General features: G+C 36.2%; 1 protein-coding gene across 1 annotated transcript in view; it reads right to left on the reverse strand.

The window, feature by feature from the left end:
- Positions 1–11,317, reverse strand: part of Rab1 (RAS oncogene family member Rab1) — a 12,344-nt gene extending 1,027 nt beyond the window's left edge. The window contains exons 1-7 of the mRNA XM_027376995.2: positions 10,129–11,317; positions 5,778–5,850; positions 5,458–5,505; positions 5,059–5,202; positions 4,818–4,949; positions 4,382–4,594; positions 1–1,272 (exon numbers count right to left, since the gene is read on the reverse strand). The exon at positions 1–1,272 is cut by the window's left edge and continues 1,027 nt beyond it. Of these exons, the coding sequence (XP_027232796.1) occupies positions 4,394–4,594; positions 4,818–4,949; positions 5,059–5,202; positions 5,458–5,505; positions 5,778–5,850; positions 10,129–10,151 (621 nt within the window). The 5' untranslated portion in view covers positions 10,152–11,317 and the 3' untranslated portion in view covers positions 1–1,272; positions 4,382–4,393. The remainder of the gene's footprint in view (positions 1,273–4,381; positions 4,595–4,817; positions 4,950–5,058; positions 5,203–5,457; positions 5,506–5,777; positions 5,851–10,128) is intronic.
- Positions 11,318–12,065: the final 748 nt, after the last annotated feature.

Below are 12,065 nucleotides of genomic sequence, written 5' to 3' on the forward strand. Positions count from 1 at the left end.
AGCAGGTGGTCTAGTATCTGCTGACACAGAGCAACTAATCATCATGGAAGAGAAGGGCAGTGAACATATTAACTGGTATTCAAGAGCCAAAAACTGAAGTGTATTAAGTATGAGATAGAACCATATCATTTAAATCTGTAAATATCTTCTCAACATACAAATCATGTGCTGTGTATATCCTAACATGCTTGTGGGGACAGGCCTAGCTATAACAGAATGGGGAGAGGTGTTGCCTAGATGCAAAAACAAGACCAATTAGAAAACCTGATGTTTTTCTTTATTTTCAATACAGCAGCGTGATCCTAATAAAAAGCTTTACTGATCCCATGGTTTCCTACTGGTTGTTTTATCTTTAAATACCAGAATATATTCAGAAAATAATACAAAACTTTTTAACTCACCCAATATATAATAATCATCGAAAACATGAAAAAAGTATGAGCACGGAGGAAGCAGGTCAACAGCACTACACTCACAGCCTGGACAGAATAGCTACAACAATTAACTCAAACACCCTAGTGCCTACCATAAATAAAAGAAGAATCTATTTCAGCACTTGTTACAAAAAAGGGGAAGAAAAGTCTTACTGAGTGTGCAGCTCTTCACCTGCTTCCTTTGATGAACTATCAGCAATATCATAACATGTTTTACTTTCTGCACATTAGTTTAAACGACAGATTCTAATACTTGCCTCTGTCCAAAGAAAAAAAATTCTATGTACAGAGCAGGTAGTCCTCATGTTGTTCTAGCAACAAAAAAAAAAAAAAAAAAAGACAGCAGAGTCCCTTGGTAACACTAGACTGCACATCCTTAGTCGTTTATTTTGCAGACCAGCAAATCACAGATGGTAAATTTCATGTCTTGAAATGGAACTCTGAGGCGAGCATTCAATTTCCACCAACTTACGCAGATCAGATTGTGAGGAACAAGAATATAACTGTCCCATGTAACATACAGTTGCTCTTGATGTGTATACCGAGCCATGAAGAGATATTCTTTAGTCTTCTGTCAATCTTTTCACACCATGTCTTGTGTCTTCCAACCAAAAATAACCTAGAAAATTCTCACGAGCGCCAACTTCTTCCTCGGCACCATGCAATGATCTAGGCACCAGGCAATTATGGTCTAGGGCACCAAAACAACCTAGCGCCTGTGAAAGTTGACAGCCACCACTTCTGGGTCAGACTGCGCCATTTAAGGTGAATGATAGTGACGTTACAGGAATCCCGTTGCTGTCCCAATGCCCCAGACCTCTCATGTTTTGATGTTAGCCTGGAAAGAATAAATGAGGGTGAGGTTTTCGTGAACACTAAAAAAAAAAAATTAAATAAAAATATTTTTTTCAAGTATTGGATATAAAGATTTTGTTTCCTTTGCAATTAACCATATGAGGATAACGTCTGACTTTAGGTGATGAAATATTGCGCAACAGTATAGACATTGCTGCTAGGCTTAAGCTGTACAGCCAGCCCACCTGTTGCAAGTCATGATGCGTATATGCAACAGAGGCCATTACTTTGTGCTAGCTGTAGACATACCCATTACTGAAGGGTTAAATCATAAAACTGCTGTGAAGGTTTTCTTATATCTACACACCTACACTCACATCCACAAATGCAAGCACACACATACATGCACGCACGCACGCACGCACGCACGCACACGCACACACACACACACTCACTCTCTCTCACATAAATATTACATACATACACTCACTCTCATACATATACAACACACACACACTCACTTTCATAAATACATAATCACATCCCCCACCCCCGCTCTCTCTCTCTCCTATACATGCGTGCATACGCACACATACTCGCGCGCGCGCACACACACACACACATACACTCACTCACACACATACACTCACTCACTCACACACATACACTCACTCGCACACATACACTCACTCGCACACATACACTCACTCGCACACATACACTCACTCACTCACACACATACACTCACTCACACACACATACAAACACCCACTCTCATACATACATACATATAAACACCCACTCTCATACATACATACATACAAACACCCACTCTCATACATACATACAAACACCCACCCACATACATACATACATACATACATACAAACACCCACTCTCATACATACATACAAACACCCACTCTCATACATACATCACCCCCCCACACTCTCATACACATTCACTCACACACACATTCTTTCTCTTTTCTTATCAATTCAGGGAGAAATTGCCTTGCATCTATGTTCAGACAGAGGAGTACCAGTCTTTTTACAAATCTATTGCCCAACAAAAATCACAACAATGCATGTAAAAGTAAATACAATCAAAAGATGTACAATGAATGAAGGAGATCTATTGTATATTCTAGATATTTTTTTTCATTGATTTTTCTTAGAAAGTTCCAAAAATCTTAAAGAGGTGAGAGTTATACGATTTATAGTGTATATAAAACCCTTCAACTCATTCTTTTTCATGTCCTTTTAGGGGTTTCACCCAAATCTGAGATTTCTTAAAATTTCCTTCAAAATCTGATTTCCAAATAAATCTTCAGAGAAAGTTATATGGCAACAACATTTCCCTGTGTGACTTAGTTCTCTTGTTATATTGTTTTATACTTTCTATATGTTTCACTGATTACATGTTAACTAATAATTGCTTTTAATATATCAATTGCCTTCTCAATTATCTTTCAGAATTTCCTTTAGATGCTTTCTCCATAAAGAATATCTTACACAAACCAGTAAACCCAATATACAATATCCAAACTAAGCACTGCTAATTTGAAAATAGTCACTGTATAATCAATGCTACTAAATGCTTTGTCTCTGACTCAAGATATAAATCACTGTTAGTGCTTACTGATGAACGAATGCTTAAAAATGTCAAAATTCATGATCTTCAGTACTTCAGAATATGAAATTTATCCATACAGAATATCACTGTCAGGTAAGAGAGGGTATACAAATCAGTGAGAGCAGATCTAAGTGAACCTGACTTCTGAATCGCCATACACAAGCAATGATGCAGTGCAGTGTGCTAGTAATGTACGTGACTCTACTCCATTTTTTAATGGGGCAAAAGTTGCACTTCAAAAGTTGGTGACGACTGCCTTAATATGTCTAAATTACATATTTGTATTTTAATCACCATCACCAATCTGTTGATTATATAATAACTCATCTCTTTTACTTTGCCACCAATGACAAGTACATCTTTGTGAAGAAAAGAAGAAGACGATAAAGATGAGGAAGAAGAAGATGAGGAAGAGGGAGAAGAAGAAGACGAATAAGAGCAAAAACAAGAGGTGGTGATGATGATAAGATGGGAAGTAAACAATGTTTAGAAAAAGAAAGCAAAATACAAGAGGGTAAAGAGAGGAAAAAGAAGAGAGAGAAAAAAAAGAGAGAATGAAAAAGGGTGAAAGAATAGAAATGGTTTAGTATGTTTTACTGACAAGACCAAGCCTCCTCTAACTTTCAGTCACGTATTAGACCGGTTCCTATCTATCGTTAAAAAGGAATTCATGAAACATTTCTTGATTTCATATCTTTAATGTTTATGCAGTTTCATGAGCCTTGCAACATGTTCTGGGATAACTAACAATACAACTAGATGTTTCATAATGATTATTCCACAGCCACTGATCCTCTAATTCTGCTCGAGTTAGACTTTTCATATCTTCAACCTACTTCTAAGGATTAATTGTCAAAATAAATTACAATGCTGTCATTACATTAAAAATAAATAAACAAGAAAAATCATTCCAGTGTTATTCCAAAAGTAATCGTTCAAACAATCTTATGCAACACAAATATTACATAAACAATACTCTTTCCAATCTTAGACTGCAATCCTTAAGTATCTTATCACAGAGCATTAATCCATTTAAATATTCTGAAGAAAACTCAAGTGCCTTTCCCATCATAGTTCATACATTGCATCAAAAGTGAGGAGCAACAAACCCTAGCTGATATTTAGACAACTCCTAAAACGTAAATTACATCATGTTATACAATAATTTATTAGTATTATTAGTTTAAATATTAACAATAATGTTTGCTTATGAAAGCAAAAAATAAATTAGAATCTTGAATAATGATTTTTTTTCATCAAATACAAAAATGTCTTGAATAACTGATAGTCAAATAATTGACACACTAAAAATACAAAGATAAAGTCAAGAATACTAACATTAACATCAAGACACCTAATACAACCATTATTTAACAAGAGATAATGAAGACTGATGTTAAAGACAATACCATTTTCACATGCAGTAGATGAAAAATTAATAATGAACAAAAATTCAAGAAAACAAAAGGGAAGAAGGAAACGTAAAAACAGTTCAACAATACAAAGAGACGATGTACCTATGAGTGTGTTCAACAGCACCCGCCACCTGTATTTGGCTCCACGGGGGCACTGGGGTTGATCTTGACCCCCTGGGTGGAAGCAGCACCTCCGGAGGGGGGTCCCATACGGTTCTTGATCTCAGCCGCCATGGTCATGAAGGCCTGTTCTACATTGGTCGCGTTCTTGGCCGATGTTTCAAGGAAGGGGATACAAAGGGAATCTGCATATTCCTGTAATCAAGACCAAACAGCAATCAAAAGAAGCTCACTGGAGGAAACTCATTACCTGATTAAAACAATATCAATAGTAATTCTGATACTAACAATACTTATATTTACTACAACAATAAGTAATAATAATCTCAATAATGATTATATAAAATTATGATGAAGTGTTTTTTATTTCTCACCACTGGTTAAAAAACATACTTCATAATAATAGATAGCACCTTACCTTTGCTGTCAGGTAATCCACAACTTTCTTGTGGGTGAGATCGCACTTGTTACCCACCAGAAGTTTGTTGACGTTTTCACAAGCATATCGGTCAATTTCCTGAAGCCACTGCTTTACGTTGTTAAAGGATTCCTGTAAGGAATTCAAGTGTCATTAGGCATTTTCCTGGTTATCCTTAAGAACTAAGCCCATAAACCTATAATTGAATCTTTCCCTATGAAATCTCTTGACATATTCTTACCTGATCAGTAGTGTCATATACAACAATGATGCCATGAGCTCCCCGGTAATATGATGATGTGATGGTTCGGAAACGTTCTTGTCCTGCAGTGTCCCAGATCTGGAGTTTGATTGTTTTGCCGTCTAGTTCAATTGTTCGAATTTTCTGGAAAAATAAAAAAATAAAAAATAAAATAAAATAAAATAAAATAAAATAAAATAAATAAACAAAAGTAATTATTATACAAAAAATTTCTTAAGGCTACTTATCAAAGGAGATTAGGATATGGAATTATCATTCCAATAACTTTCATTATAAATATAATGTATATATATAGTAAATATATAACTTCTCTTATGCACAAACTTTCGTCAAGTAAAAAAATATTGATTATAATACATTAATCACATGTATACTTACAAAATCTACACCTATGGTACTAATGTAAGACTCTGTGTATGTGTCATCCTGAAATGGAGTAAACAGGTATTATATATCACAGAATATAAGTAATTTGGAAAAATATATTATTTCCATTCCCATACACATAAATCATCAAAACTGCGATGCCCAGACTGTTCAATAATAATACTGATATTCTTATGCACCAACAAAAATTAATAACTTGTATTGCATCACATGTGACTTTAGAATTAACCCTATTGGCTATTAACTATAAAGCACCAAAGCCCATATTGGTTACTCAAGAAATAATTATGGACACAACAGACAGTACTCACAGCAAATCTTAAAAGGAGGCAAGACTTTCCAACACCACTGTCACCGATCAGCAGAAGCTTGAATAGGTAGTCACTGAAAAATTTAAAAAGTGGGAATTCAGCAATTTTATTTACATTGGTGGAATGGATATAGTGTCATATCTCTAATTCCATTTCTACTGAACCTGTACCTGCATAGATGGTAAGTTTGGAATCAGCGTACGTATTCAATGTGTTTTCTAAGAAAGCACACAATAAAAATAATAATTGTTTCAATGTTTTTTGTTTTTTTTTTCATGCTACCTGCTATAATATTTATAATTAAAAGTAGAGGTTCATCATATCTACATTCATCTTTATATGATTTCCAAAACATTTTCTTGGAGTATCAAAAATATAACAACACACTTGGGCTTACCAAAAATGTAAACACATTCTTAACATTTTTATAATTCAATTCCAATGTTGGACTTTCTATAATTATTAAAGACCAGCATGTTAAAGAGAAAACCGATCTACTCAGGTTCAATAAAAATATGAAAATAAATAAATAAGAATTATGAACTGTGTTCAACTTATGCCCAAAACAATTTGTCTTCTTACAGTACATGATTTTCATGTCTACAAATAAATATACAAAGAAAGCCACAATATTCATTACTCTTCCATAATGAGTATGACAGACTAACCAAGTTCCTATCTTGCTGATATAAACTTAAGCAACAAAGACCAATTACCAGTCTGGTTAACAATCAAACCTCGGCACACTACGACTGCCCATTCACATGCACAAAACAGCAAGAAACTTATAAAGGGGTTATCAAATAATGGCAAATTTTTGTGTACTTTCTACAATCAGCATTTTCTCTAGATGCTCTATGTGCTTCCTACCACATGAGTATGTATGCTTCAATGTTTACACCCATTTATGAACAGGAATGTCACTTTCATACCCTTTGAGGTTCATCTTGGCCGACTTCTCCACTCCCTTTGTTTTGATTTACTTTTCAGTATCATACCTCCACAATTTTGTTGAACCCACAATGAAAAGAATTTTTTTGAGTGAAAATCTGGCAAAAATGTGCATACATTAGTGCACAATGATGTACGCCTAGGCTATTGTCCTGCTTTCAACCCATTAGAACATGGACTCAAGAAATGATGTGGCATCACCTAGTCTGTCAATATTCACCAAGATGTGATACAACCATCTGTCACCAGTAGGTCAACAAGTTTCTATGATGATTGCAGACTAGGAATCTTTAATAATCCCTGAATTATTACTGGTTTTAAAACTCAATTGAATCATTTGTCCCTTAAACTAACAAATGTAAAAGAAGACAATTCGAGACTTTCTCTAGCATGTGTCTAGACCTGCTGTGTTAGTTATGATTATTTAAAAATGGCACACACACAAAAAAAGATTTTTTAATATTCACACTGAAAATCTTCACTTGACTTATCAGAAGTACAGAAAGTGGCTCAAAATATTTCTATATATCAGCACTAATCTGTACAACTCTGAAAATAGTACATAATAGGTGTTTGATTTAAAAAAGTACATAATAATTTGCCTTTGTATGACAATCCCTTAACCTGCAAACAACCTTGACAGAAATTGTCACAATTTACCAATTAAAATATGAAATAGTCACACAGAAAAGAAATCTGTATAATATTATCAATGTATAAACAAAGGTCCTTCAGTTCAATTCCAAAATTTACTAAAAACTTCTACAAATCTTTTTCAAGATTTAAACAGCAGTAAAATGTTCAATGTTTTTCAATTTCTAAAGAATGCAAATAATATCAAGCATCAGTGTTTTGAGCCATTCAGTTTCCAACAGCTTCTACTGCAACAATAGTAAGTTGCTTCATACAATTGCCTCATATTTTAGGGTGCACTTGACACACAATAAACATCCTGGGATCCAATTACATGTGCTCCACGAATGCACTACTTCCACAGGGTTTGTGGTTCTCTTTATTTCCCGTCTCTTTACAGTATCAACTGAACTTATTTCATCCATGTATATATTCAAAGACCCCGAAGTAAAATATCACAGCTTCACAAAACAATATAATTAATTCCAACACATCTGAGCCCTTCCCGTATCTAGAAGTTCCAATCAAAATACCTTGAAATACAAATAAACTTTGATCATGTAGTTATCAGATATTCCTCACTTAAATTACGAGCAAATGCACAGCATGCACACGTCAAGAGAGTAGTTTAAATCATCAGCTGAAATCTATTCACCTCGATTCACTAAGGACTTTTATAAGTAAAGAAAAGGTACCTAATCTGACCTCGTTAAACCACAGCAATTTAAATCCAACTCCAATTCAAGTCAAGACAACCACAATAAAAAGTAAACACATCAACATTGCATAGAGGGTGCACATCCATACTAAAAGTGCATATACCCTTGTTCCCTCTCCTTGAGTGGCCAACCTGCCTGCCATCTTAAAGTGGCTGTGTGAGAGGAGTGGCCTTCGAACAAGGTTACAGATCACCATGTAATACCATCCCTGGTGCTAACTATGATGATTTACAACTCTTGGGACAATTAACTGTCAGTATTGTTTGTTTGTTTCCAGTTTTCTCAATGGATCTTAATTATTCTCCTCCCTCTACTTCCTGGGCAAGAAAACAAAAAGGAGAATATGTAACTGACAAGCCTTCAAAATAACCTTCACATCCACAGCAACAAGAACAAGCTTATATGAGTCTGAATACATTATGAATGAGTATCAAGAAATAACCAGATGATGTTAGAATTTGTTACTACAACCAGTATTGTCTGAAAACCTACAATGACTCTATAATTGGTAAACATCACAAAAAAAGGAAGAGCTAAAACCTCTTATTTGCTACTGCAATAAGAGGCTAATATTTAAGTGTTTACCTAAAAAATGTTTGTGCAGACAACACTTCAGAACAAATAAAGGTGGAACCCTCAAAAAGATAATTGCCTTTCCCAGTGTATCAATAACACTCCCCCAAGATAAACTGATAAAACTGGGCAAACCAATGAGCGGTCCCAAAAAAGCAAAACAAAATTACAGCACACCTTTAATATGGTCACAGAATGCAATAATCTCTTTTGTTTATAATCAAAACTTATTATTGTTGGATAATTTCTATCTTTGGTTACTTACAACCATGGCTAGTAACAATCAGACAGAAGAGATAAGAACAGCAGTGGTCATGTGATGACAAGGGAACAGGGGTATCTTAATTAAAACAATTCACAAGAGTTAATTTTAATACAAGACGCTATTCTTTGCCGTAAAATAATATGTATTCCATAACAAAGGTACATTTTCCTTGCTTCAAATGACATTACTTTGTGTTTGTTTCCTTTGTGATAAAAAAATAAACAAAGGGTAAAATTAATATCAATAAGGTCAAAACATGATAATCATAACTGGTTTATTGTGGACTTGACACCAAATTTTCCCTATGATTCAATAGAAAGGAAGGATTTAATGCACAACAATTCACTAATAAGGAAAAAAGTGAATTACAAATCATACATACTTAGTACACCATTTCATTACTTTGTCATCAACCCTAAATTTGACACAAACCATTACCATTAAACTGTCAAATCATGTAAATCAAACCAGTTTCTTTACATTATAAGATTGAATAAGTCTACATTTAAGAATAACAAAATTTTCCTGTTCAAGCAATGAAGAAAATCTAGAAAAAACTTATGTCAAAGTATTTGGCAACTGCAAACTGCATGAAAACGTGTTTATCACAAATACAAGAATCATTCCAGACCATTTTCTAGACACAAATCCTACGCAACTAAGTGGACGAAAAAGCGATAAGGAAAACTGTAATTAATGTAACACTGTCGACTTGGCTCTTCATATCCGCCTTATGGACATCTTCCCCCTGGACTTTCCTATCCCCTTTGCAGAGCTATTTTCCTCTCCTAGATCTAGCAGGGGGAGTGAACGCCTCCGAGAATGCCCCCTCCGCCCCGAGAATCCCCATTTCACTCCCAAAATCGAGAAAGAGAGCGATTTCCTTTGTCATATTACTACGCAGCTGATCCAACTCCTCGGCCCCGCTCAGCTGACTGTGACAGCACCTTCCACACAACTCCATTTCATTCGCATTTCTCCCGCAGGAATTATCAGCTATTTAATCCTCTGCGCTTCTCTGTCACTCCGAATCGAGCTGGAAATACCTCGAAGGAGGAGGAGGACGAGGCAGAATAAGCCCACCCAAACACGAAACGTCAAATGGGATCACCTGATCGAACCACACACTCGGGGAACGAAAATCGACCTCCCGACACCCAACACTCCAATTTTCCTCCAAAAACGGCCTTAAAATACCCCCTATACTCACTATTCGGGATTCATCGTCGACATCTTCTTCTTGTGGACCTTTTGCGACCTGACTCTCTCGCAGAGGCGACTTTAAACACCGAAGAAACAGGTGGAATATAAGGCTGTTCCTCCCCTCACTGTGACAAGATGGCCGTCCCGTGGCGTTTGCTCTCGCCGATGACGTCATGCCACATAGACATGGCCCGGGGGATGAAACGCAAGTGCTGTCAAACCGCGAGGATTGGATGTTCTTTAGGGGTATTCTGGAAGGTTTATTGCTGTATCTGGATGAGGCTGCGTATTTAGGTGTCTTTGTAGTTATTCCGTTGTTCGGAGAGTTGAGATGAGGGAGATATGTTGGTTTAGATTCAAAGAAAATGGACGGTTCCTGCTGTAGATGTGGATGGTTGACTGACTCGTAAATGTTGGTTATTGCGTAGGCTTGAGTGATTCATCCTTCACACTGAATCACCCAACTTCTTCAGTCATGTGAGAGGAGGAATGGTGAAACATGACTGCAAGGATACGCCATCCTACAAATTTGATAGAATTATTATGGCTTCTTGCTCTTGGCACGCAAACTATTACGTAATCGTGACGTCGGGCATCAGAATTCTGCAGGGTACTGAATTGGTAGGATGGTATTGCGTAGTCTGTCCACATTTAGCTTTGATATACGCAAAAGTAGCTGCTTAGTCGGGTCTTCTGGGGATGTGCGAACTTCCGACATACTGCGCACACTTTCAGTAAATAAAAAAGTAAATCTTCATTACAGTTTATGGTGATTTTAAATTAATGTTATTTTTCGTCTAGTCAGCCAGAACAGTTTTATAAGGACTATATTCTTTTGAACCAGTGAGTAGAAGTTTGCAAATCATTTGTTTATTTAATGCAAACTATCATTCATCAAAATTTTGCATTATCATCGCAGGACACCAAACCCATAAAGGTTTAATCTGTGAATCATTCGACGTTAAAAGACTTTATCCCAACGGCTCAGTGACGCTGTAAAGGTGCTCTAGTTGTCAGCAATATGCTCGAGTTCTCAGTTGACGTGAACAGCAAAATATCAGAGGTTATCATACGATTACCGAAAAATACGAACGGGGACAGAGAGCAAGTCATGTTATAACCTTCAACATTGCGATTGTCAACGCCAAGACCTATGTCGTTTTAAACAACGGCTATTTTTTCTTTCTTTGAGTCTCGAAATATGCGAAACACAATCAGGAGTTATTATTTTGGTGATGTACGCGTTTCAGTCCCCATGGAGATCAAGGTCAATAGTTTACGGGTTTTATGCAAGCGCGGTTTTAAATAGCTTGTGCGTTTTAGCTTATGCGTTTTGACGGACGTGGAGAGAGATACCGAGGCAACATGTGGACACTTGGATACAGATACGCATATACATTAGTTTTCTGTCTTAATAAATGACCTGTATGGATATATACACACCTCTAGACACATGTACACACACCATATATAGATAGATATTTGTGTGTGTGCGTGTGTGTGTGTGTGTGTGTGTGTGTGTGTGTGTGTGTGTGTGTGTGTGTGTGTGTGTGTGTGTGTGTGTGTGTGTGTGTGTGTGTGTTTGTGTTACCTTGCCTGTACGTATAAGCAAGAATGTGGTTGTACGAAGATACGTATACGGTAAAGACATTCAGGGTAAGTGTCACTTGCCAATTAATCACGTAAAAAAAATCTCAGCGAAGGATTCCTTGAAATTCGAGTTAAATGACGGGATTAATCAGAATCAATTCATTCTTTGGACTTTCCCATCCAGGATGTCTCTATTTCATAATTTCAAACAAAATTGCAAATACGCACATGTATCTCTATGTTCACATATATATTAATGTGAATATTTACACACACACACACACACACACAAACACACACACACACACACACACACACACACACACACACACACACACACACACAAACAAACAC

Source organism: Penaeus vannamei, chromosome 24 (assembly GCF_042767895.1).
Source record: "Penaeus vannamei isolate JL-2024 chromosome 24, ASM4276789v1, whole genome shotgun sequence".
Lineage (NCBI taxonomy): Eukaryota > Metazoa > Arthropoda > Malacostraca > Decapoda > Penaeidae > Penaeus > Penaeus vannamei.